The 15366-nt window shown below is 42.8% G+C and overlaps 2 protein-coding genes across 2 annotated transcripts; both read left to right on the top strand.

Moving 5' to 3' along the window:
• Nucleotides 1-921: 921 nt before the first annotated feature.
• LOC127255263 (uncharacterized) lies at nucleotides 922-4864 on the top strand. The gene is made up of 4 exons (XM_051280735.1): nucleotides 922-1771; nucleotides 1903-2346; nucleotides 2528-3372; nucleotides 4493-4864. The coding sequence occupies exons 1-4, from the start codon at nucleotides 922-924 to the stop codon at nucleotides 4862-4864; spliced, it is 2511 nt and encodes an 836-aa protein (XP_051136692.1).
• A 6915-nt stretch (nucleotides 4865-11779) lies between these two features.
• On the top strand, nucleotides 11780-14498 carry LOC127255262 (uncharacterized). The gene is made up of 5 exons (XM_051280734.1): nucleotides 11780-12318; nucleotides 12595-12743; nucleotides 12852-13411; nucleotides 13475-13528; nucleotides 13608-14498. Exons 1-5 carry the CDS (start codon nucleotides 11780-11782, stop codon nucleotides 14496-14498), a joined length of 2193 nt encoding a protein of 730 aa, XP_051136691.1.
• Nucleotides 14499-15366: the final 868 nt, after the last annotated feature.

Genomic DNA, 15366 nt, shown 5'->3' with positions numbered 1-15366 from the left:
TTCTCTAAATTAGGGCTTTATGAATTAGAAGCATGCAGAACTGTAATTCAGCTTGCCGATAAATCAATAAGATTACCTAAAGGAATCATTCGTGATGTACTCGTGCAAGTAAACAAATTTATTTTCCCTGCAGATTTCATTATAATGGAAATGAGCGAGTATCGCGAAATTCCAATAATATTAAGGAGACCTTTCCTTGCCACCGCTCAAGCCACGATCAATGTCGCCGAAGGTGAAATCTCATTGAGCTTCGGTGGAGATAAAGTCACATTTTCAATGAACTCATCATTGCGTCAACCTCAGGAAGAAAATTGTGATTTTGTCAATGAGTTAAATGAAATAATAACTTTTGAGAACCTTTTTACACTTGAAAATCTGGAAGGAATTTCAGATAACTGGTTGCTTGAGCTGGAAGCTGCGGAGGATTCAGCTGGGACGAGCAGTGACACACCAGCGCCAACTGAATCCATTGAACGAGCGAAGAGGGAACCAGCCAGCGACGCCAGCATAAAGAATGAGCTGAAGAAATTACCTAAACACCTCAAATATATATTCCTTGGCCCGGAGGAGAGTTATCCGCTGATAATCTCCGCCTCACTGTTGCCGAACCAAGAGGCTCAGCTCATCTCACTTCTCAAACGAAGAAAAGCGGCGTTTGCATGGAAGATCACAAACATTAAAGGAATCAGCCCAGCGTTGTGCATTCACCATATAAGGTTGGATGCTGATGCTAAGCCATGCAGACAGCCTCAGCGGCGACTAAATGAAAATATGCAAGAGGTAGTCAAGAAGGAGGTCATCAAGCTGTTCGATGCAGGAATCATATACCCTATCAGTGACAGCTAGTGGGTCAGCCCAACCCAGGTGGTTCCCAAGAAAGGAGGCTTTGTCAAGCAGACAAGCGACGACGCGGAGGTCTTCATGACAAGACCTGTCACTGGATGGAGGATTTGCATTGACTACAGACGATTGAATTCGGCCACGAAGAATGATCATTTCCCGCTGCCCTTCCTTTATCAATGCCTTGAGAAACTCGCAGGTCACGAATACTACTGTTTCCTCGATGGCTACTTAGGCTACCATCAAATTCCCATCAAACCGGAGGACTGTGAGAAGACTACATTCACTTGTCCATATGAGACTTTCGCTTATAGAAGGATGCCGTTCGGGCTTTGCAACGCTCCGGCCACCTTCCAGCGATGCATGTACCATATCTTCAGCGATCTCCTGGACTCCTGTATTAAAGTATTCATGGATGACTTCTCGGTATATGGCAAGACATTCTCTAGATGCCTGAAGAATCTGGAAAAAGTACTTCTCCGCTGCATTGAGACTGATCTCGTGTTGAACTGGGAGAAGTGTCATCTCATGGTAAATGAAGGAATTGTCTTAGGCCATAAGATCTCATCTGCCGGTATTGAGGTGGATAGATCGAAAGTTAGTGTGATCGAAAAGATGTCAGCACCCTCGAATGAGAAAGGAGTGCGAAGTTTCCTTGGACACGCGGGGTTCTACCGTCACCTCATCAAGGGCTTCAGTCAAATCACGCAACCACTTACTACACTGTTGTGCAAGGATTTTCAGTTTCACTGGTCAAACGAGTGTGAGGAGGCTTTTCGAGTTCTGAAGGAGAAGTTGACCTCCGCTCCTATTATTTCAGCACCAGTGTGGAGTGAGCCATTCGAGCTGATGACGGATGCAAGCGACTATGCCGTCGGCGCTGTACTAGGACAAATGGTGGAATCTAAATTGAACGTCATTTATTATGCAAGTAAATCACTGGATTCCGCTCAAAAGAATTACACTACAACCGAGAATGAGCTGCTAGCTATCGTTTTGCTTTCGAGAAATTTCGACAATATCTTATCGCGAGCAAGACCATTGTTCACACTGATCATGCAGCTATTAAATATTTGATGGAGAAGAATGAGACAAAGGCCCGCTTGATCAGATGGGTTCTGTTGCTCCAGGAATTTGACATAGAGATCAAGGACAAGAAGGGAAAAGAGAATCATGTGGCAGATCACCTCAGTAGGTTAAGGCAAGAAGATGACATATCTCCAGGAATCAACGAACAATTCCCAGATGAGAAGCTGTTCCTGGTGCAAACGAAGGAGCCATGGTTTGTAGACCTGGCCAATTTCTTAACTACAGGACAGTTTCCAGCGCATACCATACAAAGGGAAAAGAAGAGATTGCTCAGTTTGACAAAGGACTATTTTTGGGATGAACCGTTTTTGTTCAACATCGGCGCAGATGGGATAATCCGTCGCTGTGTAGCGAAATCTGAGATCCCACTAATCTTGAATGAATTTCATGGGTCCCATGTAGGAGGGCATTTCGCTGGTCTGCGCACAACAGCCAAAGTTTTTGTAGTCGGGTTTCTTTTGGCCTACCCTATAGAAAGATGCTAATGCCTTTGCCAAATCTTGCGACAAATGTCAAACATTGGGATCTATCTCGAAGAGAGATGAGATGCCCCAAACTAAAGTCTTGTTTGTGGACATTTTTTATGTATGGGGGATAGATTTTATGGGTCCCTTTCCTCCTTCCGATGGGAAATTATACATACTGGTGGCGGTGGATTACGCGAGTAAGTGGGTTGAAGCGCAAGCGCTCACCACTAATGATGCTCGATCAGTGATCCGTTTCCTAAAATATACTATATTCCCAAGGTTTGGGGTCCCCAGAATGATAATAAGCGATGAAGGCACCCACTTTGTGAATAAGGCGCTGCAATCTTGCCTTCAACAATTTGGTGTCCGCCAGCATTTGACTACCCCCTATCATCCGCAAGCGAGCGGTCAGGTGGAAGTTTCAAATAGAGAAATCAAACACATTCTCCAGACCACAATAAATAAAAGTCGTAAGAATTGGGCAGAGAAATTGGATGATGCGCTGTGGACATACAGAACAGCCTTCAAAACTCCAATTGGAATGTCCCCTTATCAGCTTGTATATGGAAAAGCCTACCACCTACATTTGGAACTCGAGCATCGCGCGTATTGGGCCATCAAGTATCTCAACTTTGATCTTCTCCCAGCACAGGAGAAGCACGCCAAAAGATTTCTCGATCTGACTGAGTTCCGTTATCTTGCATATGAAAGTGCTAAACTCTACAAGGAGAGGATGAAATTCTATCATGACAAGAATTTGAAGAAGAAGGAATTCACTGTTGGATCCAAGGTTCTTCTATACGACACTAGGCTCCACTTATTCCCAGGGAAATTGAAGTCACGATGGACTGGACCATATATCGTCAGGCAAGTGCTGCCAAGTGGAGCCATAAGGATCAATAATCTGGAAACCCCAGGAGAAACAAACTCCTTCTTGGTGAATGGAGCGAGGCTGAAACCGTATATCGAAGGGCCTGTATTGTAGAAGGCCAGTGCAGATATTAATCTGATAGAGGTTCGGAAGCTCGTTCGATGATAGAATTTCGTGAAGAGAATCCAGAAGCCTAATCTTATATCCTCCAATTTTACGGCTTTCTTTTATCGCTTTCCTAGTTAGAATTTATCACTTTCATAGTTAAAATTTACCAGTCTTCTTTATCGCTTTCATTGATAGATTTCATAATTCTTATCGCTTTCATAGTATAGGTTTACAGTCTTGTTATCGCTTTCATTAGAATAGGATTATTGCTTTATAGGAGTAGTCTAATGTTAGCATTTTAACTTCTAACCTAAGCCTGACCCAAGCCATCTATCGCTTCGCTTGTCTCACCCTGATATTCACTGGCGGAGCGGTATCGCTCACCCAGTACCGCTTCCATCACCGCTTGCGTGTCATTCTTAGATGAAAAGAAGTATTGCTTTACTCGCTCACCCGCCCTGAAAACTCTCCCTTATACCTTTATAAGTATAATGGACTAGGCAGCGCTCCGCTTGCCCTCAAGATGAGCACTAGAAAACCCTATAAATACCCCAGTCACCACTTATTTTTCACTTTTGCCCTACAGTACCTTCCTCAAGATGCTTTAGTAGCCGCCACTCTCCAAGCCAAAATTTTTTCAAAATCTCGACATTTCAACCAATAATAGCTTCATCTAAGGTAAGATCTAGGTTAAACTTAGTTCATAAACTCAATTTTACGGTTGATTTTCCCTGATTTAACGTTCAAAAACACAGAATCCCAAATTATTTTCGCGATAACTGCCTGTTCGTCATTTTTGCGAAACTTTTTATATGTTTGATTTATGTGAATCTAGGTCTATTGTCTGTTGGATTTAGATGCAATAACTGCTTTCCTTGCTTCATATGGTTCAATTTTGCAATAATCTATATGTGTTGTTCTTTTATGTGATTTTCTCCCTTTTTCGCAACGTAAAACTCACAGTAGTGTTCTGTTTCGTTGTGAGGGGAAGGAGCTAGGGTTAAAATCACTGAAATTGTTAAAATGATTGCCTGTACATTAATGTTGTTAGCATTTTAAAGCAGTAAGGCAGGATTCATAAAATTCGTTTATTAAACAATAACTCTGGAAAACCTAGGTTCAGGACAGGCTTAACAAAATAGATCCAGTCAAGCGAGAAACGTTGAAGAAGAAGTTCGAGAAGGTTGAAGAGAAAATAGAGAACAGAGTCCAAAGGATCAAATCCACGGACGGACGTCAGGTGGTGATAACAACCTCAGGAACAGAATTCGTAGAGCCAGCGCCACCTGAGGCATATTATAGGAGGAGGAGAGTATTGGAGTTGACAGAGGATTGGGAGAAGCTCAGGCAGCTGAAGTCAATTCCCTTCAGAAAATTCATTCCAGAGTTCCCGGAGGATTACCTCAGATTCGAATACACTGAAGAAACAGAGCAGAGGTATCCGGTGAGCGACTGGTGGTTGGACTACGAGGAACTGAAGGAGTACTAGCTGAAAGAGCTAAGGGACAAACTTGCCTGCCAAGAGGCACCGCTGAGGAGGATGAAGGCATTCAGAGGTGAAACCTCAAAAAAGAATGATGCCGATGCTGCAAAGGATGTGTTGAGGTCCAAACAGTTTGACAAACTCCAATTTTCCAACATTGATGCAACAGCGGCCTATAAGCTGATGAAGGCAATGGGGATCCTCTATGAGAGAGGATTTGACCCCGAGAAGATCACAGGTCCGCTCTTTGACTGGCTGGTGGAGCAAGGCCTGTCTTGGTTGATCAGAAACCCCAGTGTGCCAGTGGATGTATCGCTGATGAGGGAGTTTTATGCTAATCTAAACCAGGCTGAGAGTCTAAAGCATGTCTACATCCGGGGAAGATGGGTATACTGCTCAGCAAGGAAGATCAACCGACTCCTGGGATGGGAACACCACTACCCCATCCAGGAGATGCGAGATAAACTGGAGGAAACGGAGGTCTGCAGCTCACTTGAGTTGCAGACGCTTTACAGGACCTTCGCCACCACCCCTATATACGAAAAGAGGAACTTAAAATTTGGGTCGGTGGATGAAGACAAAAAGGAATGGGTGAAGTGGTCGCTGAGCAGAATAATGATCACAGCACATACCACTAACATCCGTCTTGACTACCTCCTTGCCCTTCGCTCAATTTTGGAGGAGAATGCTGATGTGGATTTGAGCGCGATCATAGGCATAGACATCTGGGATCGAAGAAACGGAGATAGAACATTGGGTCATGGGACCCTGATCACAGAACTATGCCGGTGCGCGGGCATCGATTTTCCCACTCCAGCCCCAGAGCTGCAAATGAAGCTGCTGTTTCCAGCGGCCTTCCACAAAAACTGGCTGGAGTCCAAGGGGTTTACTCTTATCCCCAAGCAGAAAAAGAGGAAAGCGCAAGCGGCAGCGCCCCCTCCACCAAAAAAGAAGATGAAGTTTGTGGGGGGGAAATCATCAGATAGGATGTGACACCTTAGGCCGAGCCTGATTCTGAGAGAACAGTCTCCAATGAAGCCCCCAACGATGAGGAAGAGGAAGCCCTCCGCTTCGCTCGGGAGATAGAGGAGGATCTATTCGGGGATGAAGCGGCCAGGAGTAATAAGGGAGGAAAAGTGCCACGAGCGGCCACTGGCGAGAAGAGGTCAAAGAAGCAAGAAGACCCTGCTCCGCCGCCTGTCAAGAAGCCGAGGGTCAAGGAAGCACTACAAAAAAATCCAACACCCCCTCGGCGAGCGACAAGGCAGGAGAAAGGGAAGGGGAAAGCGGTGGCTGTAGAGTCAAGCAAAGACACGATCCCCCTCTCCAGACTATGAAAGGGGATCATCATCAGAGAACCCACCGCTCAACCGGAGAGACCTTCGCCAGTGAAGCCAACGATGGTAGAGGTGTCACCACTACCGAGTCCACTTGGTGATGAACCTGTTCCCTTCGACCAGCAGGGGGCAGGTGAGCCAACTGCTGCTGGAACAGGCAAGGAAGCCGCACCCGTTAACCAGCCGGGAGTGGTAGAGCCTACTGCTGCTGGAGCAGAGGAGGAGCGTGAGACTGTGCTTACTGAAGAAACCATCGGCAGGATCGATGTCACAGTGGAATCATACAAAGAATATCCCGCCGAGGTCCCGCTGCCACAACCGCTGAAGCTGCCAATGAAGCCGAAGAGGTAGAGGCAGTAATTGCAAACCTTCCTATCCTACAAGTGTCCCCGCGCAGCCCAAAGACACCTACCAGGATGGGGACACCTGCAAAGACTCTAAGTCCTCCCTCAGCCAGATCAGACAAAACACTAATAGAGAAGGAGGAGGAGGAGCAGGATAGGAAGCTGCAGGAAAGAAAGCTCAGCTGCTCGCCGAAGTACAACAGATTCAACAACTGCGACAGCTCGAGCGAGAGAAGAAAAGGAAAATGAAGGTGTTGGCCAAGCTGCTAAAATACTGGAAAGCGCTGACTCAACTCCAGCTACGATTTAGGAGATATATGGAGAGAAAGAAGGCAGAACAGCTGGAGTACGAGGTAGCGAGGCAGCTGGTATTCCTCAGGGATGTCACCCCTGAACCAGCACCTGATTCCCTTCGGGAGGAAGAGACAGTGGAAATCAGTTCGGCTGAGTCCGAGCGACAGTCACCCACAGCGGCGGGTGCTGGACCATCAGCCCCCCGCTCATCTCTGGAAAGTATTGAAAAAAGACTGGAATTCGACTCAGCCATTCTCACCCAATACATGATGACTCGGACAATAATTGACACATACGCTAGGAGTCTGGGTGCTGAACTGACCGTTGGAAAGAAAGCAACTGCCGCACTAGAAGAGCGAGTGGAAGCACTAGAGACTCAAGCTGCAAGCATGGGTACGACGCTGTAGGAGATTATTAAAGCACTCACAGCTCTGACCCAACAAAACGCCATCCTCATGGAACAACAGCATGACACAGCTGGGAGTCTCCATGAATGGAAGACCTAGTGCGGCAGATATCCAGAAACCTTCCTCAAGGGCGAGGACCACCAAGCGAGAAGAGGAGATGAAGAAAGGTCCTCCCCCATTTACACATCTTAAGAATGGCAAGGGCTGTACATATCATTGATCAACGACACAACACTTTTTGGTAACAAGTGACAAATTTTCTTTATTGTATGCCTAACATAACCTGAAGTATGTGTTCTTATGTGAAATACCTGTGATATCCTGCTGAGTTAACTTTGTGATAAATTTTAGAGTAGAGTTAGATAACTTAAGCACATCAGACCAAGTAATTGTCCTTCCAACTTCACAATAACTTGAACATTACCGTTGAACTAAGTAACAGCGAATAAGACTTGTGAAGATTAGTGCCCCCTTCGTTTCAACTTTCCCATACTCAGTAGGGCAAGCGAACCTATGCTTTTCTACTTTGTTCATAAGAAATAACTTGAAAAGTGAAGACCTTAAATATGGTTTAAGATACAATGCAAGCGAAGCAGGGAGGACCTATCATTACAAAGGGACTGACAAAGCCTAGGCGTGCGAGTAACAAATAAGATATTGAGCAGACATAAATTTGTTTGAAACTCTCGATCCAAAAAAAAAAAAAAACTCCGCGCCCTTCGGCTGAAGGTATCCTAAATCAAAAAAACATTCCCTGCTAAGCAAGCAAAGTTGACAATACCTAGATTACTCCAATCTTGTTAAATCAAATGGCAAGCTGAATACTTATGGTTTCTTTGTTTCTATTTTGAGATTCACTTTATTCCCAATCATGGCACTTGTTTGTAACACTTCTTAATTTTAGTGAACAGTATAACCTCTTGATCTCTTAATGCAGTTTGTTCGAGGACGAACAAAGGTTTAGTGTGAGGAGGTTTGATAACTCCAAATAGAAGCATATTCTTAGCTTGACAAAACTGTGTATTACTCGAATTTCTGCATAAAAACCATCACAATGAATCATCAATGGCATACATTATTGATATATATCGCTTGGCATGATCCAAAAGTCGTTGTTGAGATTATTAACGATTTTTGCCTTTTTAAGCGGTAGTCTGGTACCAGAAAAGCTAAGGCAGACGCCACAAGCGACAGCCACCTTCGCTCGCAAGCGCCCATAATACAGCCTGGAAATACTAAGGCATGAGAGGCAAGCGATAGCCTTCACCGCCCGCAAGCGACAGCCTCTCCCGCTTGCAAGCAATAGCGTAGACACCCACCGCTGCAGACTATCACCAGATTCCAGTTAAGTGTTTCAACTGCAGCGGTACAGCCATTCCATTTCCAGCCAGCACAAGCGAGCCTAGCTGCGCTGATGCCCTCTAGCCCTTCGGCAAGCGAGGAAGATCTGCGCCCCTACAGTTCAAGGCAATCAAAGCAAGCGCCCTGGGAGTTATGGCCAACAACTGCCTCAACAGAATAACTACCAACAACCGCCTAACTGCTCAGCGGTTGGAACTGCCCAACAACCGATTGCAACTGTCCCGTTTCACCTGCTATAAATAGGGCCAGATATCTGTATACAAAAAAGGATCGATACTTTGATTTTAAACACTCTTAGCAAGTACTACGCAGCAAGTCGTCTTCCTGTTTCCGAGAGCTCCAACCCTGTAAAGGAGTTCTCCACAGGAATGGCCAAGGGAGTAGGAGTTTTTCTTCTCCCTTGGCCAAGTCTTTACAGCTTTCTTAGAATAGATTACTGCTTTCGTTTACAGCTTTGTAGCATTAGTCTTTTCATGCTTTCGTAGTAGATAATGAAATATCATGCAGTTCTTCATCACAAACTCTTCCACCATTTTTTACACACTTATATAAACTTCGAAATTAAAGAATTCCATTTCACCGGTTTAGAGCTAAAGAAGAATTGATTATTTAAGCCTTGTTATGCGCCAAAAGCGGTCTCAAGGTAGTTCAATGTAGTTAAGTACGCGGGAGCATTGTCGACCTGCTTAACTGTTGTTCTGAATTCAATTTTGATTAAAAAGAGGTAACAAAAGGGTAAAGCCACTAATGAGGCAGATTTCGGGAAAATTAATTGGACATAGGCGGTGATCTATTAGGTCGCAGAGATTCTTAGTGACAGTAGGGTTTCTTTCTTATAATATCTTGAATCTGGGTGTCATTGAAGTCTTGTTGTAAATCCCTTAAGGTCAAAAATTCCAGTCTTATGAATTCCTTATATTCAGTTTATATAATTACACTACTTCCTTCTCACCGCTTCCGTAAATACATATAACTCCGATAACACAATTTCATCGCTCGCTCATTGCCTCCAGGGACATCTATCCATTTAGTAACGCACAGTTCAGACACAACATCTCTCCTTCACTCGGTCGCTCATCTATATATATATACTTATACATATAATGTGCCGCTCGCTCATGTCCCGATCACTCAGTAACCGCCACTCACCCATGTCCCGTTCATCTGGTCCCTGCTTCCGCTCATGTCCCGATCATCTGGTTACCGCTGGCACTTCATCTTTCGCCTTCGCTTTGCTCACCCCTGCTCATCCCATTTTTATCGCTTTCCTTACCGCTTTTTATAGTCTAGTTATCAGATTCGTTGTAAGCGGATCCCTTTTTGCATTCTCATCACTTTTTCAAGATCTTCCCCGTAGAAATTCATGACCTAAAATCCTTGTGTTCGACCTGGAAACTCACCAGTAAAAAGAGTATAAATAATTGTGATGACTACTCAGAGTCTACACCCACAAAAATTGCTATATCTGATCGTTTTCTATAAATTCCCACTCACTGATTTTCGAATATAAATTCCTTGTGAATTGTGTAAAATTAAACACATTTTTAGCATCATCAGTATGCATGTGGGAGACTTCGCGGTTTATGATATTTGATATACGTATTTGATCGCGTTGGTGAATTTATGAAAAAGAGGATAGGTGAGCTATCTCACCAGCCCTTTTCGGTAAATTCACTTATTTGTTATGCTGCACACATATTGCACGGTTTATCGGATATGTTTTATGGATCTATCGTTTAGTCACTGTGTGCGGTAGTGCTTGGCGAGGGCATCATCTGGGGTTAGGATATTCGATCCCGATGTACCGTAACACTTTGGTGATAGTGGACGATAGTAGTTGGACAACTGGGTGACTTAGTCGTACGGTCATTCAGGGATTAGACCCATTGTAGTTGAGACGTATTTGGTCTAATCATTTGTGTTCGGTGTTGTTCCACTCATTGGGCTGGCCACTGGTGAGGTCTACCGGTAGTTTAGGATCATATGTCAAACTCCAAACGTGATCCCGTTAGGGTGTGCGAGGAGGAGTAGAGTTTCCGGGTTTCCCTTGGGTGATTCTAGGTTGCATGGATTCTACTACATTATACGGGATAGGGCTAGTCAGTGGGAGTCCTATCATCGCTATCACAGACTATGGGGCATCTTGTGGTTAATGGCGATAACGTTCGGCTATCCATGTATTGATTGTGGGAGTTGTATGGTGGGTGTATGGAAGTGACCGGATGGCCGTTATATTATTATGGGTTTATCAGGTCCTTCCTTGAGCCGAGGATTTTTCAGTTATTTATTGATGCTGGTCTAGTGAGCTTGTTATTACGGGACCGAGGTTATTCCGGCTGCTCACTTAGACAGATGTAGTGAGCCTATTATTATGGAGCCGAGGTTATTACGGTTGCTCACTTCGGTGGATGTATATATATATATATGTGGATGTGCATTGTTGTCGAGTTTGATATCTTTGTTGCATTATTTCATTATTGGCATGACATGACACGTATTTTATGATTGACGGGAATTAGATTTTATTTTAAATAGGTATGAAATGACATATTTCATGTTATTTCTTAAAATAGATTTAATTCTAGACTGCTTTTAAGAATAATATTTGTTTCATGTATGCATGGCACCTCCGGGACGGGGATGTCTCGGGATATAGAAAGACGGGCTGAGTGAGTGAACTTACATCTATTGTATTATATGTAAATTTTTAACCGGAAAAACCTCTTGTTTGGGAGTGTGTTTTGTAAATATTCATAAATCATATTTTGTTATATAATAATGCACTTTTATAGTTAATTTTAGCCTTAACACTGTAATGTGGGGCCCGAAGTAGGAGATGACGACCTCATGATGCAGTGTGGCGGTAGCATTTCCTAAATGTTTTAAAAATAATAATGATATTAAATTGGTTTGGCGAGGTTTGGGTTTTGTAGGTGTATTCATGTTAATGTGATTTTTATGCTTTAATGTTATACCTGATTTAGTTGTGTTGCTGAGTTGATATTGAATTAGGGAATTCGGGGGCAGTATGTTGAATTCTCGAGGTGATGGTTTACGTAGGGCTATTCGAGGCCCAGAGTTAGAGATCATTTTTCTAATGAGTCACAATATTTTGTGTTAGAGTATGTACTAATAGAGACACCTAGTCAAGATTTCTTTCGGCAGCCATAAACTGCGATGATGTCTCAACAGATGAGTTCTATTGATGTTGTGATGCGGCATAACCCGCCAACATATTCTGGTTCCGTAGAGCCTGGAGTTCTTGAGTTCTGGGTTGAGAAGATGGAAAAGATATTTCGTGTTGTTCAGGTTCCACCAGATCAACGAACCAATATTGGGGCTTATTTCTTGAAAGGTCTAGCAAATTGGTGGTGGTTAGGTAAGGAAGCTGCGGAAGTGGATCAAGTGGATATGACTTGGGATGAGTTCAAAGAAAAATTAAAAGCTAGGTTTATACCGTCACATGTTCGAAAAGAAAAGAAGCAAGAGCTGCTGGACTTGAAACAGGGTTCGATGTCAGTCGAGGACTATTTTGTAAAGTTCAATGAGCTGGAGATGTATGTTCCTGACTACTTTTCCTGTGAGCAAGATAGAGTTGATCATTTTGTAGATGGGTTGCAGCAGAGGATTCAAGAAGTTTTAGCTGTGTTGGATATTAGTTCGTTGTATGAGGCTTACGAGCGTGCTGTTCGATTTTATCAAAAGCAGGAAGTCAGGTAGAAGAACAGTGAGAAGGAAATGGGGAATCAACATCAGTTTCGAGATAAAGGAAAAGCTAAGGTGGATGATGAACCAAAGGGTAAAAATAAATGGTGGCAAATATTTAGGTTTGGGCCATCGCATAAAGGGATTTCAATTAAAGAACCGAGTCAAGAGAGGTTTCAACAATCGGGGGTTGTTTGTCGATGTTGTGAAACAAGTAAGTCAGGTACCCATTGTGATAAAGTTCCATTAACATGTTTTAAGTGTGGTGGTAGTGGTCATATTACCAGGTTATGGCCAAGTGTGGTAACTGCAAGGGAGTTTCCAGAACCGAGATTTAGGCCATGGCAGCATCCGTCTTCGCAGTCACAGGGGAGAGGATTAGGACCATCATGGCGAGGTGGTCGAAGTCAGTCACGTTCATCATCTAGGCAGCCAGGCAGAGGACCTGACCAGCATGGCTGAATAAATATTGTTACCCAAATAGAGGCTGATCATCACCTAGGTGAGGTTCTAACGGGTAGATTTCTTGTTTGCGATTTGTCAGCTCTTGTGTTATTTGAGTCGGGTGCAACGTTCTCATTCATATCTAAACATTTGGTTAAAAGATTGGGTCTTAATTCATCGGTAGAAGTGGTAGTAGAAGTTTTACTTCCATCAGGAGAAGTACTGAAGTGCCGAGAACTTTATATGCAAATTCCGGTTAGTATTGGGGGAGTTGATTTTGCTACTAGTTTGTTGAGTATGAAGTTATCCAAGTTCGATGTGGTTGGGGGGATGGATTGGTTAATGGCATATCAAGCTCAATTTGATTGTCGAAAAAGATCAATTTCGTTGGTTGGAGCGATGGGTGAACAAATGAACTATGCAGGATCTGCAAGACAACCTTCTATGAAGGTAATTTCATCCCCGTCATGTCATTCATTTATTCGTAAGGAGTATCCAGTGTATCTGTGTGAAGTAAGAGATTTTAAGAAAGGGGAGCGGCGATTGCAAAATATTCCTGTGGTTCGAGATTTTTCTGATGTATTTCCTGATGATATTCCTGGTATGCCACCAGCTCGTGAGGTGGATTTTACTATTGATATTGTGTCAGGCGCCGAGCCAGTATCGAGAGCTCCGTATCGCATGGCACCGTTAGAACTCGCTGAACTTAAATTTTAACTACAGGAATTACTGGATAAAGGTTACATTCGTCCTAGTACATCGCCTTGGGGAGCTCAAGTATTATTTGTGAAAAAAGAAAGATGGAAGCTTGAGTTTGTGTATTGACTACCGTGGGCTGAATAAAATAACGATAAAGAACAAATATCCTCTTCCGAGGATTGATGATCTATATGATCAACTGAGAGGTGCAAGTATATTCTCCAAGATTGACTTGAGGTCTGGATATTATCAACTAAGGATTGCAGAGCATGATATTCCTAAGATAGCTTTTCGTACTACATACGGTCATTATGAATTTACGGTTATGTCATTTGGGTTGACCAACGCCCCGGCTGCGTTTATGGAATTGATGAATCAAATTTTTCAACCATACCTCGATCAATTTGTGGTGATATTTATCGATGATATCTTGGTATATTCTTCAGATAAAAAGAAACATGCAAAACATTTGCGTGTGACACTAAATACACTGTGTGCGAGGAAGTTATATGCCAAGTTATCCAAATGTGAGTTTTGGTTGAAAAATGTTGCTTTCTTGGGGCATGTAGTTTCTAGTAAGGGTATCTCAGTAGATCCTTATAAAATTGCGGCAATCTCGGATTGGACAAGACTTACCAATCAATCAGAAGTAAGAAGCTTTTTGGGTTTGGCAGGGTATTACCGAAAATTCGTTCTTGATTTTTCAAAGATTGCGAAACCATTAACTAATTTGTTGAAGGACACAATGATTAATTGGGATCGTGAGTGTGAGTCCTCTTTCGTAGAATTGAAACATCGATTAACTTCAGCCCCAATCTTGGCTTTACCAGTAGAGGGTGAGGATTTTGAAGTTTATAGTGATGCTTTGAAAAAGGGATTGGGATGCGTCTTAATGCAGAGTCAAAGAGTTATTGCTTATGCGTCACGACAACTAAAACCTCATGAAGAGAATTATCCTACACATGACTTGGAGATGGCAACAGTTGTGTTTTCTTTGACATATTTCACATTAGTTTTAAAAGTGGATTTAATACTAGATTGCTTTTAAGAAAAATATTTGTTTCAGGTATGCATGGCATCTCCAGGACAGGGGATGTCTCGGGATATAGAAAGACGGGCTGAGTGAGTGAACTTACATTTATTGTATTATATGTAAATTTTTTTTTAACCGGAAAAACCTCTTTTTTAGGAGTGTATTTTGTAAATATTCATAAATCAGATTTTGTTATATAATAATGCATTTTATGGTTAATTTTAGCCTTAACACTGTATTGTGGGGCCCAAAGTAGGAGATGGCGACCTCATGATGCAATGCGGCGGTAACATTTCCAGTATGAGCCAACTGGGGGTGTTACAGCACATATGAAGGAAAAAGAAACAATGCTAGATTTTCTCACTAGAGTCTCTAGAATCATAAGTCAAATGAACTCCAATGGTGAAAAGGTTAATGATAAAATTGTGGTTGCAAAAATTCTTAGGAGTTTAACTCCCAAGTTTGATCATGCGGTTGCCGCTATGAAGAGTCAAAGGATTTAGACACATATTCCTTTGATGAATTGAAGGGTTCACTGCAATCCTATGAAGCAAGGTTGAGCATATCGGAAGAAAAACATGAAGAGAAAGCTTTTCAAGTTAAAGGTGATTCATCACAGCAAAAAAATAAATCGAAAAATGCAAGAATTACAGGACGTGGAAGAGGTCGATACCAAGAGAGTAATGGTCATGGCAGAGGACGAGAAGATGCACACTTCAATGATAGGAGCAATAATCAGCGTAGTAATAATTCATAAGGCAATAAAAGTCATGTGCAATGCTATTATTGCAAAAGGTTTGGACATGTACAAGCTGATTGTTGGAAGTGAGAAAAACAGACTTGTTATGCAGAACAACGAGATGATGAACTCAAGTTGTTTATG

The sequence above is a fragment of the Andrographis paniculata genome, unplaced genomic scaffold, assembly GCF_009805555.1.
Source record: "Andrographis paniculata isolate CXL003 unplaced genomic scaffold, ASM980555v1 Contig53END, whole genome shotgun sequence".
NCBI lineage: Eukaryota > Viridiplantae > Streptophyta > Magnoliopsida > Lamiales > Acanthaceae > Andrographis > Andrographis paniculata.
This window is presented reverse-complemented; position numbering and strand designations above follow the sequence as displayed.

Coding starts and splice junctions, on each gene's coding strand:
- LOC127255262 (XM_051280734.1), top strand. CDS start 11,780: ATGATGTCTCAACAGATGAGTTCTATTGATGTTGTGATGCGGCATAAC. Junction 13,412..13,474: donor TTGTGTCAGGCGCCGAGCCA/GTATCGAGAGCT, acceptor TTTTAACTACAG/GAATTACTGGATAAAGGTTA. Junction 13,529..13,607: donor CATCGCCTTGGGGAGCTCAA/GTATTATTTGTG, acceptor ATAACGATAAAG/AACAAATATCCTCTTCCGAG.
- LOC127255263 (XM_051280735.1), top strand. CDS start 922: ATGACAAGACCTGTCACTGGATGGAGGATTTGCATTGACTACAGACGA. Junction 1,772..1,902: donor GAACGTCATTTATTATGCAA/GTAAATCACTGG, acceptor CTGATCATGCAG/CTATTAAATATTTGATGGAG. Junction 3,373..4,492: donor AACCGTATATCGAAGGGCCT/GTATTGTAGAAG, acceptor TGGAAAACCTAG/GTTCAGGACAGGCTTAACAA.